A 26,037-nucleotide genomic window follows, 5' to 3' on the forward strand; every position below is an offset into this window, starting at 1 on the left:
CCAGATGGCAGCTCAAATCGATCTCCTTACAAACACAGCACAAGCCTTCTAAAGTAATGCTTCATATTTTGCAAATCAAATCTGCATTATGCGTAATAAGGACCTACGGTTTTTCTCCAGAGAATAAGTTCTCAGTCCCATGGACTCAGTAAAGCTAGAAGTGGACCATTTATCAATCATTTTAACATAAATGCCTGCCCGTGTGACATTTAGAGAGATGAACTGCAGAACGTCTCTATGGAAACAGTTTAGCTGTAGTGTATCCAAGAGGAACAACATCCCATATGATAATCACACATGTAGCCTGGAAAAGAAGTGCTTTTTGTTCTAAAGGCAATGTGAATCTACATGTTACGTTATTCTATTCAGAAAAAAAGAAAATATTAAGAAAAATGTTAATCTTTTACATTGAACTGCCTGCACATAGAAAGCAAGACCACGCACAGTAAGGAGCCTAGCCTGAAAATATCCTTTCAACTGTTCAGGGATAAAGAGGGGTGTTGAGTTTTGGCTTCAGAAGAATCTTGGTATTGAACAAAATGTGGTCCAAAAATCCTTCCCCTGGTTTCATTTGGAAGAATGGATTTCAGAATAATCAGCAATCACTTCTAATTACTGTCTCTGTCCCACTTGAACTGATAGTCATCTATTCCACACTGTTTCATCTATTCTTCACTATTTCTTCAAACCATGCTGGTTTTGGAGCATTGTTGTTCTCATTAACGCAACAGTTGAAATTACACTAATGGTACAAATGAAACACCTCAAATATGAACAGATTCTGATTCATTCATTTGTGCTGTTTGGTTTTATTGAAATCATAGGTTGTCAAAGATGAAAATATATGTGAAAGGAAGTCCATGAATGCAGTATTTACTAAAATGGAAAATGGCAACATTCATATTGCAAATTTCAGAGCCTTCTATGGATATAACAAGTGTCCACTTAAAGAGCATTTTTTGTTGCAAAATGCTCTACAAACCAAAACAGACAATATTTTGTTCTTTGCTGACTCACAGCAACTTCTGCAATCATAACAACAGTAGGAAGAACCAAACTAAGACATCTTGGAAAACTGAAAAAATAAGCATCTTTAAATCCCGTATCTCTTAAAACTGAAATGACTGAGTGGAGCAAGAAGGAAGGGTTAGATGAAGAAATAGATTTATTGGGTTAAAATACAAAACTGATACTTGTAAAAATTAACACCCAATCTGGCATTTTGGAGAGAAACATACTAGCTGCTAGATAGCTTTTTGTATTAATAATAATATTGTATCACCGTGTTGTTACAAATGGTTTTCTCTGTGTTTTTCTTTAGTTCTCCAGGAGTAGTATTCACTATCCCAAAAGGCTGTACTCAGGCTAGATTAAAGAAGGAAGAAGATTGCCTGTGAAAGAAGTTGTAAAAAAGGAGTATGAATAATAATTCAAATGAGAAGGAAGAGGCTGTACTTGGTAGGATTAAGAAGGATGCAAAGGTGAAATGTTATAGGAGATTGCATGGGGGAGAATGATCAATGTGTAAACCCTGTGAACAGGAGGTTTTGAGAACTTTCTGGTGAATTAGTGAATTTTTGTTGTTTCCTAAAAAATGGGTCATCTTCCCATCTTCAGAAATTTGAAAATGGAGCAGAGCATTTAAGTACCTGGATGGTGCTCTTTGAGGATGCCAGCACATGAGTCAAGGCACAGGAACTTGTGACTGGTGGTCATTGGCTCAGTCCGCCCATCTCTTGCAGGTTGGCCAGAGACCATCTACCAGGAAGGCTGGTGGCAGTGCTGGCCACCAGCTGCTTCAGAGTCCGTAGCTTGTCCAGAACCATCAGCAGCACCCTGGGTGACAGTCCTTCCCGCAAATACCAGTTGATCTTGTTTCTTCTACAAATGCAGATACAGGTGGAGATGAATTTCAGGAGTTAAAAAAAAAAAAAAAGAAAATAATTGCCACTCATTTATATTTTCAAACTATACCTAGGAATGTCAAGGATTAGAAAATACTTAAATTCCCCTCTTCCATTCATTGCTGTTCTCCAATATTAGTTTTGATGTTCCTGTGCTCCTAAACTTAGGAATAGATAACACTGGCCATGAAATATGGGTATATAAAAAAATGACATGAGAAGTTGAGTTTAATGGATGCAGATGGCAATACCACAGATACAGCTTAGAACAATGAATAAATACAGAATCTAACTGGTATTACAGGCTAAATATAAGTAGGTATAGTGCAATAACCTAGGCCAGAATTTGGTCAGACAACTAGCGTTTTTCAGTCTATTATTTCAAAAAATTGGTCTTAAATATTTTATGACTATGGCAGAAATACTCTTTCAGCTCAGTAATGTCTTTTAGTGCCCTGCTGCAGCTTTGGGTTATTAATGATTCCAGAAAGAAGAATACTACCCATCTGAACAACAAAGATGTTCTTTGTCGTTCCTTAAACACAAAGAAACATTTGTTTTCCAAACAAGTGCATAGCCATTCCAGCTTTGATTATTTTGTGAAATCTAGTAGGGCGCTGGTGCTGTACGCCACAAGAGCTGAGAAAAATAATATCTCTTGATATGTTATCTTTTAAAGATCCAAAATTAGAGGCAAATATCTGCTGAATTAACAAGATATTGAATCCTATTTAGTTGAATTCCTACCACCATCCATTTCAAAGAATGTAACGGTGCGACATTTAAAGGATGAGTTCTCCTTTCTGAACATGAAAAATAAAAGAAATATTATTGCTATCATCATATTTAGAAAGCCTCAAAAAACCCCTCAGCAGTCAACACTGTACATCAGTGGGTACACCACATTTTAATTTCTAGACTACAGAGGAAATGAGGAGTGAAGAACAATTCTCCATATCCTTTTATAATTTCCTCCAGATAATCTTTAAAGAGTTGCAGTAGGAAGATTATATAGGTTCCAAAATTTTAATTCAAGAGAAATGTCAAAGCAAAGGAAAGCTGTTAGTAACTGGAACAGACTGTGTTTGGCACTGCTTGATTGTAATGGACTGGTCATGGTACTGTCTACATGCAAGAACTGGGCATTTGAAAACAACTGTTGCAGTGTGATACATTTCCGACTGAAACAACTCTGTGCCATTAGCAATATAAAGTAAAATACCAAAAAATAATTCAAAGACACGTGGAAGTAATACAGTGGAGTAAAAGCTTCATGCTGAATTATTTGCTGTCAAAATCAGCAGTAAGTTAAAACAGAATCCAGGAGGTATATTTTTGGGGGGTTTTTTTACATTATTTATCCTTAATGGGGGGAGCCTATCAGACATTCCAAGAAATTTCTTCATGTGTATGTATAAATACACGCTATGGGTGAAATTCTGCTCTCATGCTGCAATACCCAGTTACCCTTGTTTACCCTGGTTTTAGCCATATAACTTTGCTCTTATTTTGCACTCACTTTGCACTGGCATTAAATAGGATACAGGAGACCGTTCTTACCTTAAGCCATGTACACTATCTCTTGGTCAAACAGGCTGCAAAGCTGGTACCTCTCGCTCATGACCCTTCATCTTTCAGAGGGACCCTCAAACATCTAAGGCTGATCTAATAATGTCCATCTCTAGCAACTTCTTTAAAGCATTAAAAAAAAATGTTAAGCAGCAGTAGCCACATCTTTACTGACTTTATTGATACACTTGTCTGGAGCTTTTTGAATTAATCATCTTCTGTGTTTGGGATATGTCCTTTCAGTCAAATTTGAACTAAAAAAAAGAGAGAAAAAATGAAGTGGCCAGAGAGATTTCTTACAAACCCTGTTCCTCCAAGAACTCAGATTTGGAAAAAGCAGGTGATATGAAGGCTCTCTTCCTGGTAACGGGCACAGATGCTGAAATCTTAATGCGATAGTACACATTTAGACAAAAAAGTAAAGAAAAGTGATGGCCAGTGAAAAAAATCCACTCACAAAGTTTTATAAATTCAGATTGGACCCATTGAAACATAAAACAATTCCTTAACTGTCTATTCCCCTTAGTATTAATTATGGAGAAAAGAATATCTCCATTAGCTTGAATTATAGCAAACATACGCATTTTATTGTTTTGTGCTTAGACTAGGCAAGGAGTCAGAAGTCAGAGCTTTGCCAGTGTCTCACTGCATAACTCTGCACAAGCCCTTAACTTCTCTCTGCCTCAACTTTTCCATCTGTATAGTGACTATGCTATGCCTCGTTTTGGAAAGCATAGATGGGAAGCACTTCTGAGCTGTTTAATAGCATGTTAATAGCATTTTTAAAAAACACTATCTGTTTTTCTTTTCTCATCATAAGAACATATGAGTACCAAAAGTTCTAAAATTCAGGGTGTGCGTGTGTGGGTATTTTAAATTTAAAAAACCCCAAACGTAGAAAATGGGAATTTCTTCAGTCCGTTTGCATGCAGTACACTAGAGGGCCCTCAGGAGCTAGAAATGGATGGAATGCACTTTTGGAAAGCGCATACTTCGCAGGACTTTTCATTACAGAATTTAAAATAGAAGTTGCTGGGTTTGGGTGGTTTTTTTTTTTTATTATTACGTGAGGTTAGCAGTTCATATGCAAACCACCTCTCAGTACAGTTAGCTTCCAAACAGTATTTAGCTTGCAATGAAACACCTAAACGTGAACCATACTTTGAAATATGTGCTAGAATACTTTGAGAATGTCAGCTTTTACTAAGTTACTTTTATTAACCTAAGGAGTTTACCAGAACGAAGGATGTGTCAAGCTGAATAGGTAAGAGATTTTATACTTTTATAGAAATACATCTACAATGTGCACTTACTCTATCTTTGTTTCTTAGAAAGGATACATAAGCCACTGTCATTTTATTTTAAAAACTATAGCTAGATCCTATTTATGGCTTCACAAGAGTGAAGAGAATTAACCATCTTTCATCTTTAATGAGTTTATGAATGTGAACTGTATTCATATTCAACTAGGGAGATTTGGCACTGCTAATATATTTTTCTATTAGTGAATATGCACATATTTAACTGCTACTGTTACTGGTGCTTAATATTGTATAATTTACTGTACTTCCATAATATGAGGTTTAGTGAAGACTTTGTCTCATAAGAAAAAGATTATAATGATCTGGGTTTGACAAACTTTTCTTCTAATGCTGGAAGATTGCAAATTGAGCTAGCTGAGATGGCAAATTGAGCCTGTATTTCATGATTTTGGTGTTTAATTTATACTGCCGTGAGAAAATGAAAGATGTATCCTGACAAATTTCTAGATGCATACTGTCACATCTAGAACTTTTATCTCTTAAAAATGTAGAACCACAGATGCCATATGTGAGTAATTAAATGAAATGTTACTACTCTTTTCATTTTGCAGTTTGCAAAGGAGATACTTCAGATATTTTAGACTACAAGTCAGTAAACTTTGCTTACGTAGCTGGCTCCATTCATTCTGTGAAGCCAATCACTTCCCCTGTTGTGGCTGATAAGAATTTAACAGCTTGAGAAGGTGGAGTGTCAGCATCCTTAGTGCTAAAACACATTCCCAGGCATATCAGTAGCCTCTGTCCATCACTCATGCTGGAAGCTATTTGGAAAAGGAGAAATAGAAATTGGGGAAGGGAAATCATGCATCATCATCCTGGCTGGAACGTACGGAAGACTTTATGCTGTTTTCATCATATGGATTCACTAGAGAAATGACCACCTTTGATCAGCCAGGTAAAATCAAAAACTTGTTTATTTGCTGCCTGTGTCCCCCACGGGTGCTGAGGCTCTGGACTTGCAGGCGCCCAAGGACAAGGAGGAATCTGCTAGTGGGCACTGCGTGCGTGATCTACCTGGGATTCCTCGTCAGTCAAGTGGGTCATGTTTTACCCCAGCACAAAGGAGGACACCAAAAGATTATTTCCAGGAGTCTCCAAGATGCAGCCCAAACTCCTTTTCTGGGCATCCCATTGGATGGCACCCTGTCACCACCCAATTTCCAGGAACCCCAGCTTGGTAGCAATGGGACCTTGCTGCCACCCAATGTAGTTTACATCACCCTGCGGTCCAAGCGCAGCAAGCCTGCCAATATCAGAGGCACAGTGAAGCCAAAGCGCAGGAAGAAACATGCAACTGCTTTGTCCTACGGGCAGCACTTTCCAAGGGCAGCTTTTATAGGCCGGGAAGAGGCCCTTGCCCAACAGCCGGGGAGGGCCATGCATGCCACGGGCGCAATGGGAGCAGCAGTACCTCTGGAGGCAAGAGAGCATCAACTAGATGAACACAGGCATAAAGGAATGACAATCAGGAAGAGGGGTCACTGGACACCTGGGGGGATTTCTGGAGCTATAAAGGCACAGCCCCAGCTTGAGGAAAGCAATATCAGGATTTACAGCGAGAGCGCTCCCTCTTGGCTGAGCAAAGAAGACATCCTAAACATGCGCATGCTGGCAGATTCTCGGATAGAGAACATCCAAGAAGTACCTTCTCACAAAGCAGTCCTGGTAGTATTTGCGAGGGGTCCCAGCACCACAGGAACTGCTTGTAACCAGGGGCACTGTGGCATCATCAAAAGACCCCTTGACATGAGCGAGGTGTTTGCCTTTCATTTGGATAGGATCTTGGGGCTGAACAGGAGCTTACCTTCTGTAAGCAGGAGATCGGAGTTCTTCCAAGGTAACACACTCCTATGGCTTTCAACTTGCAGGTGGGGTGCTTCCCCCTCCCATGTTAACCAAAGGGCAGCAGCCACCTTTAACTCCTGCGAGCCTAAGAACTAACCCCATCATTACAGGCAAGTAAAGCTGGTATCAGTGTGTAATTTCTGCAGTGCAATTATCCTGTTTGCAGGATGCAGTACCTCAAAGTTTAGATCAAATACCATTGAGCTGCTGAGGGCAGTAACAATTTCTCTTCCACAAGAGTCTGGAATGAGGAAAAAAGAGGCAGTCATCCATAGATAGCGTGACATTATACAGACTGCCTGAAGTGAAACTGGTGAAAGAAATTCCAGAATACCCTGTCATTCGATGGGTATTTCTGATTTTTTTTTAAGCTTTTCTCATCTTTTAGATTTGACTTTAATAAAATGTTGTTGAAAGTGAGCACAAGAATTCATGTCTCAAACAGGTGGTAGGAAAGGGGTGTTGTATTTAGTCAGATAACCTACTCAGATAGGTAGGGGAACTTCCTGCAGAAGTTTGATGTAACTTTCATGGTACTAATACCTCTGGGAACTGAAAAATTTTTAAAAAGTGCTTTCCTCTTCCTGGCAATTAAAAAAATACTACATTTCAGTGAATCCTGCTATTCATTTTGAGGTTCATTACACACATCTATATATTATGCCGACAAAGAAATATACACTATAAATATCTCATATGCCTGCTACATGATTGCGATAAAGTTTCCAATTAAAAATTTTATTTTTATTCTTTAGTGAAATTAAAGATAGATTTCATACATGTAATGTGAGTTAGAAGGAGGTCTACTTCTAACATTGCTATCTTATTAAATATGTCTTCAACCTAACTGCTATTTTTGTACAGTCACAAATCACAATCCAAAAGGACTACGTTGCATTTTAATGAATCATTGCTAAAGTGGCTAGCTATGTTTTTGCTGTTCCTTTCTTGCTGCTGAAATTAGCTTATGCAAAATATTTTTATATCAGTCTGCATTTCTTAAAAAAAAGTAATGCGAGAATGACTTTCTAAAGTCTGACAGCAGGAAGAGGACCCAGTGATCTCTGATTTCTTCCTGCTTTGTAAACCTTCCTTTTGGCAGCCTGTACAACAATGTGAATGAATCTCTAGGAACAACAGTTTGGAGGCTTCTGAATATTATTCATACTTGCAGAGCGTGGAAGATACATTATGCCTAGTTTATTTTTAGGAATAAGATTCATTGCTATAGAGCTGTCATAAGGCATTAAGGTAGTTCGGTTGGAGGAACTCTGCACAGCGTGGCTGCAGAGATGACAGACTGCAAGCCTCTAAAAATGCTATTAGGCTAATTGTACATTGTGTTGCTCAGTGTCTGTCACCTTATAGTATATTTTGGACTGTCTGGGACAGAGAGAGTCATTCTGCCCTCTTTAATTTTCTTTTCCTCATAACTGGCTATGTTCCTATGGCAAGAAGAGTGTTGCTAGGTGATGAGAAGAGAAATAAAATTATTTTGGTCCCACTTCATTTTTTCCAGCTAAAGGGTGAACAGAGCATTTGGAACAGTTACTGTACCTTGTATTTCTCCATTTCTTTAGCCTGGAAATACGCTGGAGCTCAGATGCCTAATATCTCCTTCAGCTCATTACTATTTACATGCTTGTGTTTGGCATAATCTGGAAAATATCTTTGTTGAGAAAAAGAGCAAAAATATATCATTAAAAATAGTATGAACAATTAGTGAGCTCATTTCTATAACCCGTATGCATTTAAGTTAAGATTACATAGGCATTGTAAAGTTTTTTACAGGGCAGCTTTTGTGAATCATGGTTATTCATATGGGAAAAAAGCAATGCAGGATTAGAGATGGTGCTAGTATGTATGAATGTACACAGTTTCTGGGCTAACATATCTCTCTCCACGACACATCCCTTTAGCTTGCCTCAGTTGTGATCTGATGTAACAAGACATGTTTGATGTAGCATTAAAATCTTAAAAAATGGGCTTTTCAAAACTGTCATTCATGTTGTCAAAAGCAGTTTCAAAGAACGGCTTAGTAAATCCCTGTACAGGTTCTGTTTCCCCTATTCCCACAAATCCCCAACTGATTTTTTTTTTTTTAAAGTCTAGAAAAATACTGTATGCAAGTCCTCTGTCCACTGCCCTTAACCTTGCTTAGTTAATTGTAAACCCTTTTAAGTGTTAACTGTGAATTTTTTTATTGTTTATGATAACTCTTTCCCTCATATTTTTGCAATGAATTGGCCAAATGTAAAAAGTGTGGGGAGTACAGGTGGGCAAAGCCCCTTTGAGTTCAGGGTTACAGACTAAATGAACATGATTCTGGGCATATGCAAGCACTCATTCATTACTCCCATTGCTACCTACAAGGTGTGAAAAATGTTGAGAGCTCCAAAACACCTATAAACAAAGAAGGATAAGCCTGTAAAACAACAAGAAGTAATCATAAAACTGTGTCTATTGTGGAGAAAATGGAGGCTGACCCTTGTGTGTCTGTGTTTTGGGATGGTCACGTTAATACCTAGGACTGAGAATCTTCAATATTTGATCAACCTGAGGAACAGGAGAGACATAAGTGACATAGTTTGGTGTCACAGCCCTACCTTAATTAATTTGTACAGAAGCTAAATAAAATGACTGCAGATATTGCCTCTAACTCAGCAACAACCTTTGCAGGGTAGGACAATGCCAGTATTTGTTAGGGCTTGAGCTACCACTGGAGTAACATGGGCTGGAGCAGGCTTGCTCCTGTGTTGCAGCTGACAGCTGTAGGAATAGGACTCTGGCTCCTTGGATGGTAGCAACAAGGATGAGCTCTTCACTCAGCTTTTGGTACAAAATAAGCAGCTATTGCTACGCAGTTTTGTTGGACCACTGGCTGAGGGTCTGAACTACTACATGCTGACAGCAACCCCTCTTGCCCCCTGGTCTTGTCCTATCATAAGCTTGGCTAAATATGTTTTATCCTGTGTGGAGAAGAATAAACACGGGTGTACTCAATTCAGTTGGGCTTTTTTTTAGCTAAAGATTGAACCCACTATTTGCCCAGAACCACTTTTTTTCCCCAAAACAAGCGAGAAATTCTTCCTTTGAATAACACCTTTCATGGATGGTTTAGTGCAAATAGATGAATGACATGTGATAGATAGCTCCACTGGTTGTACTTGTCATTTTGCTTTACTGGCCTCTACGTGATGATAAATGGGGCCATAGGTTTTTCCGTGTTATACCTTGCACTATCGGCCTGCCCTTGCCATCCCACCAAATGTTACGCAAAAGCAGGCAAAGATACTATGAATCGCTAATGTCAGGGCAAAGAATAAGAAAAACCTAACGCTGCCTCATGCATTCAGAATGCTCTAAAAGGCTTCAATTTATCTGTCCTGTTTTCCATCTATCAACCCAAGCAACTTACACCATGGTGTTGTGCCTCTCAGAGGGGTACCAGAGGGCATATTTCCAATATTTTATTGGGTAGCGAAGTTCATTTATGAGCAATAATGCAGTCTGTAGTCTAGAGAGCAACTGAAACACATTTCATACATTCCTTAATTCTGACATCCGTATGAGCGCAGGACAGAAACATTGCAAATAAGGTGCAGAGGGAAGAAAATGGCCTAATTTCTCCCTGCTTTCTGCTTCTGTACCTTATATTTTCCCCTCAGAACTTAAGATTAAACTCTCAAATTCAACTAATGCTCGGTATGTCAGTCCCTCATCTTTCCACACTAAATTACCCTCTCCTGCTAATATGTGAGCGACTAAACTGTTTCTTCCAAATGTGGCAGTGTTAGGCTATACTGCTTTACGCTAAACAATGAGGAGTTTGAGAAAGGGCTTTAAGTACCTCATGAAAGATTTGCTTTTTTTATTGATGCTCTCATAGGCCTGTTTGAAAATATGTTCCTTTGAGAAGTTTGAAAAATTGCTGTAGATGCCAGTCAGAGCACAAGATGGAAGAGTAACATTTGCAAGAGCACCTTTGTGGTTAAGAAGTATACAGACTATTTTCAAGGTGATGTGGTGTGTGGATATCTAAGATGATGCCTATGTTGAAGGAGCCATGCAATGATGCATTATATAACTGCACATGAAGCAGTTTGAGTACCTTGAGGTAGTCTAGTCCCAGCAGCCTGAGGTTTCACCTGTGTTAGCTTATTCAACTTAGGATATCCTGAGCCAGTAGCTCCTAACAGCCTAAGAAATTTTTAGAAATATTTGAATGTTTAAAAATCTATGAATTACTAGGAAGCTGGTTCCAACATGAGTTTTGAAAAATTTCCCATACAATTTTGCAGATCATCTTTAGATAGTCAAGTAGATCTATTGATCTAAAATGGAGGATGAAAAGAAAATGAGGTCAATCAGCTTTAGGCATGATTCAGTGCAATGCAGCTGCAGCAACAGAAAAGCAGTAGCCCTTTGTGTTAATATATAAAGCTGTTTAGGAAAGAAGTGCATGCAGAACACACTGGACTTATTCTGAAGTGTGCTCAATCTCCTCAGTTTTGACTGTATCAAACTGGAAGCTCTGATTCTTAGCCACGCCTTACTTTTCACCAATTAGTTAACTTCAGCCCCATTCTCAGGAGGTTTGCATCAGAAGAGCTCCACTGATTTCAGTGGGGTCATGCCAATTCACAGAATCACAGAATCATTAAGGTTGGAAAAGACCTGCAAGATCATCAAGTCCAACCACCATGCCCACTAAACCATGTCCTGCAATGCCACGTCCACACGTTCCTTGAACACCTCCAGTGATGGTGACTCCACCACCTCCCTGGGCAGCCTGTTCCAATGCTTCACTACTCTCAGTAAAGAAATTTTTCCTAATATCCAATCTAAACCTCCCCCCGTACAACTTGAGGCCATTTCCTCTTGTCCTATCACTAGTCACTTTGGAGAAGAGACCAACACCCACCTCACTACAACCTCCTTTCAGGTTGTTGTAGAGAGCGATGAGGTCTCCCCTCAGCCTCCTCTTCTTCAGGCTAAACAACCCCAGCTCCCTCAGCCGCTCCTCATAAGACTTGTGCTCCAGACCCCTCACCAGCTTTGTTGCCCTTCTCTGGACACGCTCCAGCACCTCAATGTCCTTCTTGTAGTGAGGGGCCCAAAACTGAACACAGTATTCGAGGTGCAGCCTCACCAGCGCTGAGTACAGGGGCACGATCACTTCCCTGCTCCTGCTGGCCACACTATTTCTGATACAGGCCAGGATGCTCTTGGCCTTCTTGGCCACCTGGGCACACTGCTGGCTCATATTCAGCCGGCTGTCAATCAACACCCCCAGGTCCTTTTCTGCAGGGCAGCTTTCCAGCCACTCTTCCCCCATCTAGTATCATTGCATGGGGTTGTTGTGACCCAAGTGCAGGACCCGGCACTTGGCCTTGTTGAACCTCATACAACTGGCCTTGGCCCATCGATCCAGCCTGTCCAGATCCCTCTGCAGAGCCTTCCTACCCTCGAGCAGATCAACACTCCCGACCAACTTGGTGTCATCTGCAAACTTGCAGGTACACTCAATCCCCTCATCCAGATCATTGATAAGACTGGCCCCAAAACTGAGCCCTGGGGGACTCTGCTTATGACCGGCCGCCAACTGGATTTGACTCCATTCACCACAACTCTTTGGGCTTTTCTGTCCAGCCAGTTTTTTACCCAGTGAATAGTGCACCTGTCTGAGCCACGATTCACCAGCTTCTCCAGGAGAATACTGTGGGAGACAGTGTCGAAGGCTTTGCTGAAGTCCAGGTAGACAACATCGACAGCCTTTCCCTCATCCACTAGGCGGGTCACCTGGTCATAGAAGGAGATCAGGTTGGTCAAGCAGGACCTGCCTCTCATGAACCCGTGCTGGCTGGGCCTGATCCCTTGGTTGTCCTGCACGTGCCTTGTGAGCTCTCTCAAGATGAACCTCTCTGTAATCTTCCTCGGCACCAAGGTCAGGCTGACAGGCCTGTAGTTCCCCGGATCCTCCTTTCAGCCCTTCTTGTAGATGGGCATCATGTTGGCAAGCCTCCAGTTGTCTGGGACCTCACCCGTTAACCAGGACTGTTGATAAATGATGGAGAGCGGCTTGGCAAGCTCCTTCACTAGCTCCCTCAGCACCCTTGAGTGGATGCCATCAGGCCCCATAGACTTGTGGGTGTCCAGGTGGCATAGCAGGTTGTTAACTGCTTCCTCCTCGATCATGGAGAGTTTATTTTGCTCTCCATCCTTGTCTTCCAGCTCAGGGAGCTGAATATCCTGAGGATACCTGGTGTGGCTACTAAAGACTGAGGCAAAGAAGGCATTAAGTACCACAGCCTTTTCCTCATCCTTCGTGACAATGTTCCCCCCGACATCCAGTAAAGGATGGAGATTCTCCTTGGCTCTCTTTGTTAATATATTTGTAAAAACATTTTCGTTATCCCTCACAACTGTGGCCAGGTTGAGCTCTAGCTGGGCTTTTGCCTTTCTAATTCCTTCTCTGCATGACCTAATTCATGCAACTATGAATCAGACCCCTTATCTGCTTTAATTAGGCATCTTACGGTTTTTCCTGCAAGTGTCAAAAATTTGAGTCACTGCTCCTTACTGAAGGTGCTGTTTCATATTCCTGTAATTCAATTTATATTACAGAGTTGAAAGATTTTATTTTGGCTCATCTTTTCTGCTCCCATTTCCTCTGAAATGCAAACATTTCCCGTATTTAGGCTTGGTCTTTCAAAAACATTTTCATATCTTAATGGAAACTGGCAAGATATTATTCATATTTTTCAAGTATTTATATTACTATTGTTTATCATTTCCCTTTTGGGTAGACAGGAGATGTTTGTTTTGTTAGAAGACCATTTACTTATTTGGTTTGTGGACACATTCATGAATAGTTAGACAAGCTGTTATTGGAGATATAAAAATAGTAGATCAGACTTAGTCCTGAAGAAAGCTGTCCTTTTTTGTGACAATTCCCAATGCTTTTATAGACTTTCTCCAACTGACTTGGAAAAGAAGCTTAGCCAATAGTCGACCTGACGAGTCATCTACAATGTAGGTGATGGTGACAGAGCAAGAGAGATGGGGAGATGGCTAAGGTTTCGCAAATTAAATTCCTAAGTACTTATTCAGGCACCTCAGTAGAGAAGTCTGATTTTCAGGAGTGCTCAGTGCTTTATTTTCAGCGGAGGGAAGAATGTGGAGCATGGTGCTGATAAAGGTAGTACTGATCCTAGTGAAAGAGTGCAATTGATGCTCCTAATGGAAGGACACTGTGTTCCTAAGGAAACATTGGGCAATTGGGAGGGAAGTTAAAGATGTGGTGGAGCTGCACGTTGGGTTGGCTTGAGAAGGACTACCTTGTATGTGCAATCCATGGCAAAGAGAAGATCAAGTACATTCTGCTTTTGGTGAGGAGTTTGGTTTTCTCTTGTGCTTGGTTGCATGTGGGGCCTATCATGCTCTGTTGGCGAATACAAGATGGATCTTTACATACGATACATTGCTAAGTATGGCCAAAGATAATTTCTTACCTGTTGTTTTAGATCAGTCAGCATCCTTTGAACAAGTTGCTTTTAGATTCAGCTGTATGAAGATCTGTTTTTAATAGTTCTTGCTGCTTACAGATGGAGCATTCACATTAGGAGCTTTTACCTTGCCGTTTGCACTGATACTAGTTTTGCCTCTGGAGAAGGTGCTGTGGATCTCATTGCCTTCATGCAAATTTCTGAAAGCTTCTTTTCAGATGCATCTCTGGCTCCATGGGCATGTGGAAGACAAAGACACTTTAGGCTGCATTTAAATATGCAATAAACTGTGCAATAGTGTGGACTTTAGGTTCATTGACCTTCAAGATGAATATAAATAATTTTCAAAGCTTTATACATCTTCCAGCACTTGCTATTTAGCAAATAACAGTTTTGCAGTTAAATGGTTCCTCGTCTCTGTACCAAGACATCATATTTTGATCTTCTGTCTACACTCAAAAATATAAAGGATTTCTTTGTCTTAATGTGTGTACAAGCCACAGTCAGGCCTGGGTCCTTGACAGTTTAAGACAGCAGCAGCATTGCATCAGCAATGAAGAGTTCCACTTTCCTAAGACAACAGATATGCCTGTTACTTGTTATTGGGTGAAATGTATTTATCACTTCTTATACCGGGAAAGCTCATTTTAAATTCTTTGCTGAGGTTTCTTCCCACTAAGAACTCTGAACACTTGAACCCACCAAAGCTAAGGCCCTTGACTTAGTTTCAGGGAAGAGCAGAATACTCTTTACACAGAAGAATTAAAGAATTTGGCCAAAGTAGCTGCAGGTATTATGTTATATCTAGGTTAAAAAAATACTTGTCAAGGTGTTTATTCATGCTAAGCTCACACTCTCTAGTATTCTCATATATAATTTCAGAGCTGTGAAATCATACATTACAGGCCTAAAATACTAAAGATAACAAAATAAATCCTCTTTGAGTACAGGATTTGTAGTTTTTCTATGCCCATTATGCAGAAAAAATTTGACACAAGTTTTCAGCTCTTGTAAATCATCATCAGTTCACTGGAATATGAGGGAAATTACATAGTTGATTCACAGTGGCATTACAGGCTCTTAATCTACCTATAAACTTTTTAATAGTCTGATTTAGTATATGATTTTGTACATTAATCTCTTGCTTCAAACAGAGAAAGCCTTCTGTACCCTCAAGGTGTTACGTGTATGTTTCTTCCATTCCTGCAGTGGCTGGTTTTAGATGTGGAAAAAGACCGCATTAACCAAAGGATATCAAGTTATTAGTCCCTGGCCATTTTTCCTGCCACATCTGTAAAGTGGTATAATTATTGATGCTTAGTCAATGTCTAAAGAATGATCAAGTAAGCCTGATGGTATTGCACTATACTGATGATTTGTTTTTCCTTTTTCAGATGGTCAAGCCTGTCCTGTTATTCTCTGGGATTCCTCACTGAGTCCAACAGATAATAGCACCCATTCTTCAGTGAGATTAACCTGGGGGCAATATCAGCAGCTATTGAAGCAGAAATGCTGGCAGAATGGTAAAGTTCCCAAAGCTGAGTGGGGATGTACTGAAATCCATCATCATGAGTGGTCCAAGATGGCACTCTTTGATTTTCTCCTGCAGGTAAAATACTTACTGAATGCAACTTTCCGCCTCAAAAGTCATGTGAGCACACACGGGACTCCTAGAAAAGTAATTTTAGTTTATTTCCTTTTTTTTTGAAATGGGGAAGAGATGTATTTGCACGGTTTGAACTTTTTTCGGGTTGTTTCTTATGATTAAAGTATCCAAACCACAACTTATAATCAGGGAAAGAGATCAGGAACTTAACTGACTCATTTTCTTAAAAAGGAAGCAAAGGCTTTTGTCTTGATACATCTTGATTTACTTCACCTTGAGGCAGGCATACTGTTTCTCCTTGTCTCCTTGTTTCTCCAAACATAGTTCTTGACTATGTTCACAACTGTAAATAACTGGTTTTTACTGTGTAGTCCTTCCTGCACCTCCCCAGTCCCCAGGGGATTTAAGTGGTTTTGATCAGCTGAAATCTGGATCAAGATAACAGTTGCAGTGGCTAATTTTCCTTCTTTTTAAAAACCTAGCCAGTGACTTAGTAAGGAAAGAGTAGAGCAGCAACTGATGAATGATATGGCTGCTGTTCTTCAATTATGTATTGCACATAATCATTAGCTCTCCAAATAACACCAAACTAGGTCTCTGCCCAGTAGTATCATAATGTGTGGCTACAGCTACAGCAATTATGTAGTAGAATATTAATTCTCCCTGTATTAGTAAGGACTGAACTGAACCACCTGGCTGGAAGCTAATTTTATGGCTTCCTGAGATACAGCACTACTTCCAATTGTCCTTGCCTGCCAGACAGGTCCAAGTGACTGAGCGTCCCACAGCACTTGCTGGTTTGTGTAAAACTATTTGTATTTAAAACTGCAGCAAACACTAGCTTTATGAACTGTGTTTGGTTGTTCATATAGTTCAGCTTTTTATAGAGTTACATTTCTTGAAATATAAAAATCACAACTTGGCTTATGCATAGCCTATCCCTGTCCTTCTCAGTTCTGTTCTAGGATAAATGTATATTTCCAATTTTTTTGGGGGTTACATTTTTGCAACTTGTTATGTTAAACAGAGCATTCAATTCTTCTCTAAAAATAGATTGTCACTTGTCTAGTGACTCCATCTTTAGTTCCATTATGAGCAAGTAATTCTTGGAAACTGGTATAAAGCCATATGTAGATTATTCTGATGTTAAACATAGTAATGCTCCTATAGGAATAGTACGGAATGTGTCATAGAGTTAATGTTTTCATGCCGTTGTCTTCTTGTTGAAGAATTTAAAAATTCTCATGAGTTCTGTGTTGATTTCTAATTTTAAGTTCTTCTAAGACAAGTTTTTAAACTTCACAATAGAAGTCCTATTATCCAGGAGGAGAGGTCAGTTAAAATGAGATACAACAGGATTGAACTGTACCAACAGGATTGAACTGTACATGAAATAAAGAAACAAATTACTTTTATAAGAGTAGCTTGTATCAGAGTGATTTATTCCTCCAGTTGCCTAGCAGACAAGAGCATGCATACCAGAAAGCAAGTGAAAGTGGGTCTTACGGTTCTTAAAGATTAAAATTTTGTCTGGGTGCTCTCAGACTTAACTTTAAAGTTTATCAGCAGTAGAACATGAAGACTCTAAACCAAAAAATGCCAAGAAGGAGTTCTGAGTTTAAAAAAAAAAAATCTGTGTTTCATGAATCATTCATAAATAAAGGACAATGGTGAAAAGTATTCTCTGTTAAACATACTTCCCCCAGAAGAATGCATTTGATGCCCGTAATGGATGCTCCTAATCTCTGGTTTCAAACGCTATAAAACACAGGAGCAGGCTGGAAAATGCTTGTAGCTGACCTTCACTTGCCTTTTGCAAGAACTCAAGTAAAATAAGGACATTAAATGTAAAATGGCTTCTTTAATTTTGGGGGTTTGGAAGTCTCATGTACATAAATGTATGAAAAAAACAATGCTAAACTATTAAAGTTACAGCATCAATTCTGGAGTGTCCCATCATTCCATCTTAACACTGGAATGAGGCAAGATATTATAAAGAGGTTGTCTGTAAGAACATGATCTCCTCATCTGTTTAATGCCTGTAGTGAAGTGCGGTACAGATAAATTAGCACTATACATCAAAGGAGTCTGCCTGGAAGGCCTCTGCTTCATTTTTTGGCAAAGCCTTTGGATGAGTTGAATGAAAGATCCCATGAGCTAGAACACTGCAAGCAAGAGGGGCTCTAGTGCCTGCAGATGCTGAATACTGCTCATGAAAGGAGAAAGATGATGAATCTATTCCTTTCCTCAGGATATTTACAGTTGAAAACAAAGACTACCATCAAAACCAGTGGCAACACTACTACATACTTAAGAAAAACCAAAACAACTCTCAGACTTTCATTTGATGAACAAAATTAGGAGGCCTTTTCAACATGCAATGTAGTTCTGCATCAGAAGTGTCCTAACAGTTCATTTCACTGGGGTGTCACAAAAATAAAATTGTAATTTGAGAAGGCTTATGTGAACATTAATGCTTTTATGCTTAGAGCAGTTTGATGAGTAGAGAGCATACAACAAACAGACAGAAAAAGTTATTTACCTTTGATAAGCTACTCATTAATCCTCACATGCACCAGACTAGACTTCCACTCTGCAAGCACCTGTCAGCAGGAGCAGGGCTGCTCCCTGGAAAGGTGAGCTAAAGCCAAAGGCAGCCAACAACAGGCAGGACAGGCAGGGCCAGCAGCAAGAGAGGCAGCTCAGCAGGAAGGATGGTGTAAGCCACGGGTCCCATTGATAGCCCAGTGAGCATCAGGCACAGACAAAGCAGCAAGCCAGCTCCGAGGCCAATGAGCAGGAACCCCAAGCAGCAATCCAGGAGTATCTGGTAGCAGGACAAGCAGCAGATACACACACCCTAGAAGGGCTCAGAAGAGGGCTGATGTGCCAGGCCTGAGCTTAAATGGGGCCCTTGCATCCATGGATGGAGGGCGTGTGTGTGTAGGTCCCAGGTGAGGGTGTTCAAGGCGATTGAGGCCTGTTTGTGCACTCAGGGCCCTGGCAATGTTGTGTATTTACTCTCATCTAGTTAACAGGGGTAGAAGCACTTTCAAGGACTCATTTATCCTTCCCATATTAGATGGCTACCCTAAAATGGCATCCTTTGCTTTGGGGGTGCCTTGTTCTTGTCATTGTTTATGAAAGGAAACATAAACGACTAAGTCAGAAGAGATGCTTAACATTTACACTGCTAAAGTTGGACCACATGTATTCCTTCCAGCTAAGTGCTGTGTGATGAATAAGCGAGGGTTTGCATAGGAAAAATAGCTTTGACCATCATGTCATTAAAGTGTATACCACAGTGCAACTCAGGGAGGCTGCTCTGTGATTATAAATGCACTCTTCTTGCATTTTGTAGCTTCTGATGGTTTGCTGTGTCCCTTACTAATCTTTTCAATTATTTTGTGTACTACTAGTCTAATAGGTCCCACAAAATGGAGGCCCTCTGTGTGTATCAAGCTGTGCTATTTCAATTGTTCTCCAGCAGAGAAAATGTAAAAAAAACCTACAGCCTTCTGAAGCAAAATAGAATTGTATTCACCGTCTTTTTATTCCAGTTACACAGTGGTATTGTTCCATTATTTTCAAAGAATTTCTACTGACATAACATATCATGGCTATAAAATGGATAAAATACAGAGTCTGGGAAATTGCTTTTAACAGTACGTGAAGTACGGGGACCAGGTTTTCAACACCATTTCACTGCTGACTTTAATTATACTTGTCCCGAGCTTGCTTTCCTGTCAGCTGTGTTAATGAGCGGTGTCTTAGAGTGACACTTTGCACCAAATACTTTGTTTTCACTTGGCACTCTGCTGTACTTTGTTTTAGATCTATAATCGACTAGACAGAAACTGCTGTGGATTCAAACCTCTCAAGGAGGATTCCTGCGTGCAGCAAGGACTGAAGCTGAAATGTAGTGATCAGGATGCTATTGACCTGACACACATAGTTCAGAGAAGGCATGACCGCAGGCACTTGGCCTTCATAGACAATAAGGGTTTCTTTGACAGAAATGAAGACAATCTTGACTTCAAAATACTACAAGGAATCAATGAGTAAGTTTTAAGTTATTAATTTTGTAAAAAGATTGATAATTTCTTCCCAATTTGAGCATGAGACACTAAGTTACTGGAATAAATATCATTGGTCCAAGACATTTACAGGATGTGTCTAAAAATTTATGAGTAATCCCACTGCTGTAAAAGATACAATTAACATGCGTATGATTAGCCATGCATGGACTTCCTTTGCTGAATTGCAGTCTATATTCATAGAATTGGTTGTAAACCACAACACAAATATTGCAGTTCAGAGTGATGGCAAAGCTGATGAATTTCTTTGTGCTTTTCCAGATTCCCTGAATCTGCAGTTTCAGTGCTGAGGAGCCAGCGTTTACGTGAGAAGTTGCTACAGTCTTTGTTCCTTGACAAAATATACTGGGAGAGCCAAGGAGGCAGAAAAGGAATTGAAAAGCTTATTGATGTAATAGAAAGGAGGTCCAAAATTCTTCTTACTTATATAAATGCACATGGAGCCAAAGTATTGCCCATGAATGAATGAAGCAGTCTTGTTTCTATCTGAGAGATAGTCTTTAAAAAAATTTGTATGAGGCAAAAACTGACAGTAAAATTGATTTAATTCATAGGCTTATTTCATTTTTATTTTTTCCAAGCTTACAAATTTGTTTTAAAATAAGAAATCTTACATGGTTTAAAAGCAACATTTAAATGTCAGCTGCAGCTCAACACAGTGCAGTCTATTCTATGTCACCAGTGGAATGAAATAAAAATAACCAAATGATACAATAAATAATGTAGTAATACGTAGGTACCATGAACACTCCTTCTGTTAAACTGTTTGAAAATTAGCAACAGGATTTTCAGTACATTAGGCTGGATTACTCTTACTTCCCTCATTCAAGTCAGTAAAAGTTTTATTGTAAATTTAAATGGGAACAGAGATTTGTAAGCACTTAATACATTGATGAAAACTGTCATTGCATATACCTGCTGAAACATATCTAGTACAGGAATTTGTCTTTTTGATTGTGAATAGTAAAATGCCAAAATTTCCAAAGGCTTATTTTGTTTTATTTTATTTTGAACATTTGAAATCTGAGGTCTAAATTCGTTTCTTTTAAATACAGGGGTGTTTGCGCTGGACATGAGAGAAATTTAAAAAGAGTGAGGAGAACATGACTTTAACAATAATAATTAATTTGACAAATACAGTTTTTACCTGTCCAGTATGGAGTACAATTTGTCGTGAGTCACTTGTTACAATGTACTATTTTCAGTACAGGTTGTTTTGATATGTGGGTGTATGATCTGATACTTTCTGTCTATTGATTAACTGGGTGTTACGCACAGAATTGTCCTTTATTACCACTATTTTTAAAAAAGAAATTCAGCTTTAGCTTTGTGTGAATATGCTGCTAAATAAGTGTACACATTTTGTTTTTGCAACATTCTTGACAATATTTTTTTAGAATATTATCAAAAAGCAGACCTACTAAGTTTTGTTAAACTCAGCACAGAAAATGTTTGTGCTGCGTACTCAGCTCTAGCCAGCAATTCAGGCTCTGGTTTTCCATTAAGATTGACCACTGTGGGGTGATGATTCTAGCTGATGACTTGCCCCAGGTCTTCCCACAGGTAAGGTTGTTAGAGAAGGTTGTATAAGCACTTTGGATTCTTAACCTTCATCTGCTCCAGAAATGAAGTATCAACTGATATAGTCTATCATGACATATACCTTCTGCCTATCTGTTTAGAAAGACTCTTATTGTCTTTCTAGAGAAATATCTATTATCTTCTTGCCATGAGATAACGGCAGAAGTTGAATACTTTCATAGCTACTCTTGTCTTTATAGTAAAAAAATATAGGGTGTATAAGATTTTAAAATATTTTTGAAAGTGCTTGTGTAATGGTATTAATAAGAAACTAGAATGTTTCATGTCGATGTTAATGTTGATGGGTGAATTTAATGTTTTAAGTAACTACAATTCCACTGCAGCTAAAACAAATCTTCTTTCTTAGTATCAGAACAGCTACTAACAATAATTGCTTCACTAGAAGAAGTAGCTCTCATTATAGGCAGAGTTAAAGATACTTAGTAAAATTTTAAGAGCTTGGCCATCTAAACAATCTTTTATTTTATTCTATCAGCAAAGGGCAGATGAATTTGTAAAAGCTTCCTGGAACTTAACTGTTGCCTTGAGAGGACACGTTTTGGAGTGCCTTGGACTTTTTAATATCACTAAAGTAGAATTTTATAGGATTTTCATATTATCCCTTTCTTAAAAGATTGCAACTTATTCGCCAGGTAATTTTTATCACAGAAACAAAAATATTACTACAGCTTGCACTGTGAACAGAGCCTAGAGAAAGAAATAATCTTCTGGATCCATTTCACATGGAATTCCTGCTGCAGTAAATGCCACTCTTCTGTGACCGTCACAATCAATTTGTCTCATTTTCTAGCCTATCTATTTCACAGTTTTCTTCCTGCTAGATACCTGTTCAAATGGATTATCACACACTGCTGGGAGTGAGAGAAAGGCACGACTCTCAGCTGCACTGAACTTAGAAGAGGGCCAAGTGGAGATACAAGAGTGTACCTGATCCTGAAAATAAGTCCCACAAGAACTCTGTCTTCCAGCTTCTCCTCTTCTATCTTTAGACTGCACATCCTGATACCAAGTCATTGCCTCACATTGCCCAGTTGTTTTTTCCAGAATTGACTCACTGACCAAGAAGAGAAAGAAATCAGAAGTCAGGATTTTTAATCTTTTCAGGTTAGGTAATTTATTTTATGGTGATAACTTGATGCATTCTTCTCCATTTCTTCTGGACATGGACTAATGTTTCCTTGAGCATGATACACGCTTTTTTATTTGCCTGGCAGTTCAATGCCAGCTCTTAAAGCAGCAATGTAACTGCTAACTAGTAAGTAATTGCCATGAAGCTGACCTGGAGCAATGCCTTTCAGTAGTCCTGAGCTTAAGAGGTCCAACTAGCCATCATGCTGTGCAGTACTTGAAAATTTGACCAAGCATGAAAAGCATAATTGTAAAGAGCATATCTTCTCGATACAAATCCTGCAAATTAATGTCCTTAGGAAATGAATGGTGTTTTTTACTAAACATCTTTGGTGGCAGAGGCATACAGATCAAGTTGTCATCAGAGCTAATCTGGAGGGCGAAACAATATTTAGACTTACGTAGAAAGTACAAGGGGAAGGATAGGTGTATCTCCCTGTGCTGTCCGGCATGGACCAGACAGGCACATAAAGGCACTGTCTTCTCAGAACTGCTGCAGGGACCAGTGAGTCCACGGCGAGTGGCCAAGGCAGACTGAGCTGTGCCATTACTGCACATGTTACACTTTCCAAGGGCAAAGGAATACTTCTTTCTCTGAAACTCTGAATTTGGGTATAGGACAAGGCATTCTGCATCCTGCTCTCACTTTACAACAGTGCCTTAGCATTGCGCTACGCATAGCTGGAGGCCTTGCTTTCTATGCTGTGTTAATATGCCATATTTCTTATGCATGCAAACACGCTCATAGTCTTCAGGGAAGTCAGGAGAGGCTTTGTGAGACTGGGCAGTGGGACTGTAAATTGCTTCTAATTCTCTAATGTTGATAACAAACTCCGGAAAGTGCCTTTTCTCCATAATGTTTACCCGGTTGCTGTAGAGCTTGGTACTTGAATCCAGTATTGTTAATAATACAAAGTGTGATTGTGATAGTGCTTATGAGCACATACTAGCCAAGTTCTAGTTTTTTTTACAAAAGTGAAGAATTCTGTACTTTTTGAGTGCATTTGCATAAATACTCGAGTAAAAAAATACAAAAGAAGCACTTTGCAGAGCTTGTGTATTCACTGCTACTACATTCAAGATATCTGCTCTCCCTTCAGTAACAGGCGTAAAGTTTATTGGGAAATCAGTCGACTTCCTTTTAAAACAGCATGACGTTGGACTGACATTCCTGCACTGTAGCCTAAGTAATACTAACCAATAGGAAAAACCCAAAGAAGCCTTAATCTACCTATGGTGGTGACAGACAGAAAGCCAAGAAACTGTTTTAGTCATCTTTATTGGTCTGTCTTCCATTTATGGTCATATGGGATCAAAGACTTATGTTGCACATTACTAGGAAGGGTGTAACCAACTGCGACAGTCCAAAACCTGTGGGTGGGAAAAGACGATTATGTCATTCTTGAATCTGCCTGAAAGCCAGAACCACATGAAATGGAATTACTAAGAAAGTCAAGAGAGTTTTCTGATTTCATAACATTGGAAGACAGAGCTTAAAATAAGTAGCACAAGCACAGATGCCTTAAAATTCTTTGGGAGCCTGACAGCAAGTTAATAGTCTTAAATGTTTCAGAAGCTGAGGACATGAAAACTTTTGTAGAGCACTGTGAGAGCAGTTTCATTCTTCTTTGGTGTGTGTATTCTATAATGCAATATATTAAAGAAAGATAAATTTGATGGTTTCAAAAGAGCAAATGCAGATTTAGGGTACATTAAGGCACAAGCTTCCAGGAGCAATTCTGGGAACACTTTCATGCATGGGTGTGTATGCTAACACAAACATACATGCATATGTATATATACCTTGGCTTGTTTCTATAAAATGGTCGGTTTGGCTAATAAAGAGTGAGTTGTTCATACAATTTGCTGTTTACATGTAGAATTGTATTTGTGAGTGTAAATCCAATTTTGGGTATACACAAGTTGAATTTTAAACAAAACATTATTATGGATGAAACTGCTGTTCTCAAAGGATTAACCCTCCCCTTGCTAACAAATTTATATAATTTTAAAGTTTTCTACTTGCAATTGTAGAGAAAAACAGCAATATGTTTGTATCTGAGCTAAATTGCCAGACAACAGAGTGATAGCAAATCAGATGTTTTTACTGAGTTTTATATTAGATATTGAATTTCCATTGTCTTTTGAAATTTGTGCATTTTAAAAGTCAATTTTTTTGTCCTTTTATTAGTAACAGTAAAAGCATTATCACAAGTAATGAATTGTTTGAATCTCTGCTTCTATTGTCATATAATGTCCAGGAATATACAAAATAAAATAACGTCTTCATCAGATTTTCAATTCAGATCTCTAAGTTGCAATAACAAAACCATAATATGTATTAATGTAATACGTAGACACTGTTTAGAAAGAACTATGGCTTTCAAACTGCTTCTTCAGAGAAACAATCCAAACGAGATTATGAAGTTCTTCCTGAGGAAATATTTTCTAGCTGTTTACTCATGAGACTTGTAAATCTTTCTTACTACGCTGATTCAGTGTAGCTGTGGAGCTTCTGGTTACCGCAGCATTAGTATTTACTGCCTTCTTTAGTCATTCTGACAATGCCTACTTACACAAATACTGAGCAGAAAAGGTCATGCCCGTTTATGATGCCAGAACCTAAGTATTGGTCAATGACTGGTAAACTTTCTAATAGACCATGAGCAAGTACAGGAATAGGAGAAAGACACTGAACTCTATGTGGAATCACACAGAGTTAAAGTAGCCTAAGAACTTCTGGTCTCTGAAGTTTACATTTTTTCCATGATCCAAGGGAGACTAATGGGAAACACAAAGATGTTGAAATATTTTTAAACATTCTCTTTCTTACACAAAGTAATTTGATTTGTTTTATTTAAGACATCATTTATTTTTGTACATTACTGAGTACTTCAGGCTAAATTCTCCCAGAGACAGTTGTGTAAATTCATTACAATTCCACTGAATTGTCCCATTTCCAGATGAAACAGTCGGTTATGTTAATCCATATTCTCAGAGGCTGGAGAACTGAACCCTAAGGTCAAAAAGAGACCTTAGGAGAGTGACAAACAAATAAGAAGGAGACGTGCCTGAGATATAGCATGGGTATAGAACTTGGCATGCAAATTCTTTAAACAAATATTTGTGGGCTACAAGCAGGATCTACAAGTTGTCCTTGAAGACTATCAGCCTGTTTCACCTGTATGTCTGTGGGAAGCTCTTGCCTGGCCAAATACAAATGTTTGAAATAATAAATAAAATAAGCAGTGCAGCAATAGCTTCTTTTAGTCTGTCATGAAATATATGAACTGTATTTCACAATTATATTATTGAAAAATAATTTTCCATGGTATATGAAGAATGCTTTATTTGTGGATTAGAATCTGATTAAAAGATGGTAAGCAAAAGGTAGAGCTTCTCAGAATGCAAGAGAATCAAGCAATGGGACCCTCCAATGATCAGTGCTGGGACTGA

At 39.0% G+C, this 26,037-nt stretch overlaps 1 protein-coding gene across 1 annotated transcript; it reads left to right on the forward strand.

Annotated features, from left to right (window-relative positions):
* The first annotated feature begins 5,376 nt into the window (after positions 1-5,376).
* Positions 5,377-24,882, forward strand: GASK1B (golgi associated kinase 1B). The gene is made up of 4 exons (XM_059817934.1): positions 5,377-6,632; positions 15,543-15,757; positions 19,589-19,815; positions 20,113-24,882. Exons 1-4 carry the CDS (start codon positions 5,636-5,638, stop codon positions 20,318-20,320), a joined length of 1,647 nt encoding a protein of 548 aa, XP_059673917.1. The 5' UTR covers positions 5,377-5,635; the 3' UTR covers positions 20,321-24,882.
* Positions 24,883-26,037: the final 1,155 nt, after the last annotated feature.

The sequence above is a fragment of the Gavia stellata genome, chromosome 5 (genome assembly GCF_030936135.1).
Source record: "Gavia stellata isolate bGavSte3 chromosome 5, bGavSte3.hap2, whole genome shotgun sequence".
Taxonomy (NCBI): domain Eukaryota; kingdom Metazoa; phylum Chordata; class Aves; order Gaviiformes; family Gaviidae; genus Gavia; species Gavia stellata.

What these genes read in the sequence shown, in the direction of transcription:
- GASK1B (XM_059817934.1), top strand. Translation starts at nt 5,636, where the DNA reads ATGCTGTTTTCATCATATGGATTCACTAGAGAAATGACCACCTTTGAT. An exon ending in TCTTTGATTTTCTCCTGCAG is followed by an intron (nt 15,758 to 19,588) that starts GTAAAATACTTA and finishes ACTTTGTTTTAG; the next exon opens with ATCTATAATCGACTAGACAG. An exon ending in ATACTACAAGGAATCAATGA is followed by an intron (nt 19,816 to 20,112) that starts GTAAGTTTTAAG and finishes GTGCTTTTCCAG; the next exon opens with ATTCCCTGAATCTGCAGTTT.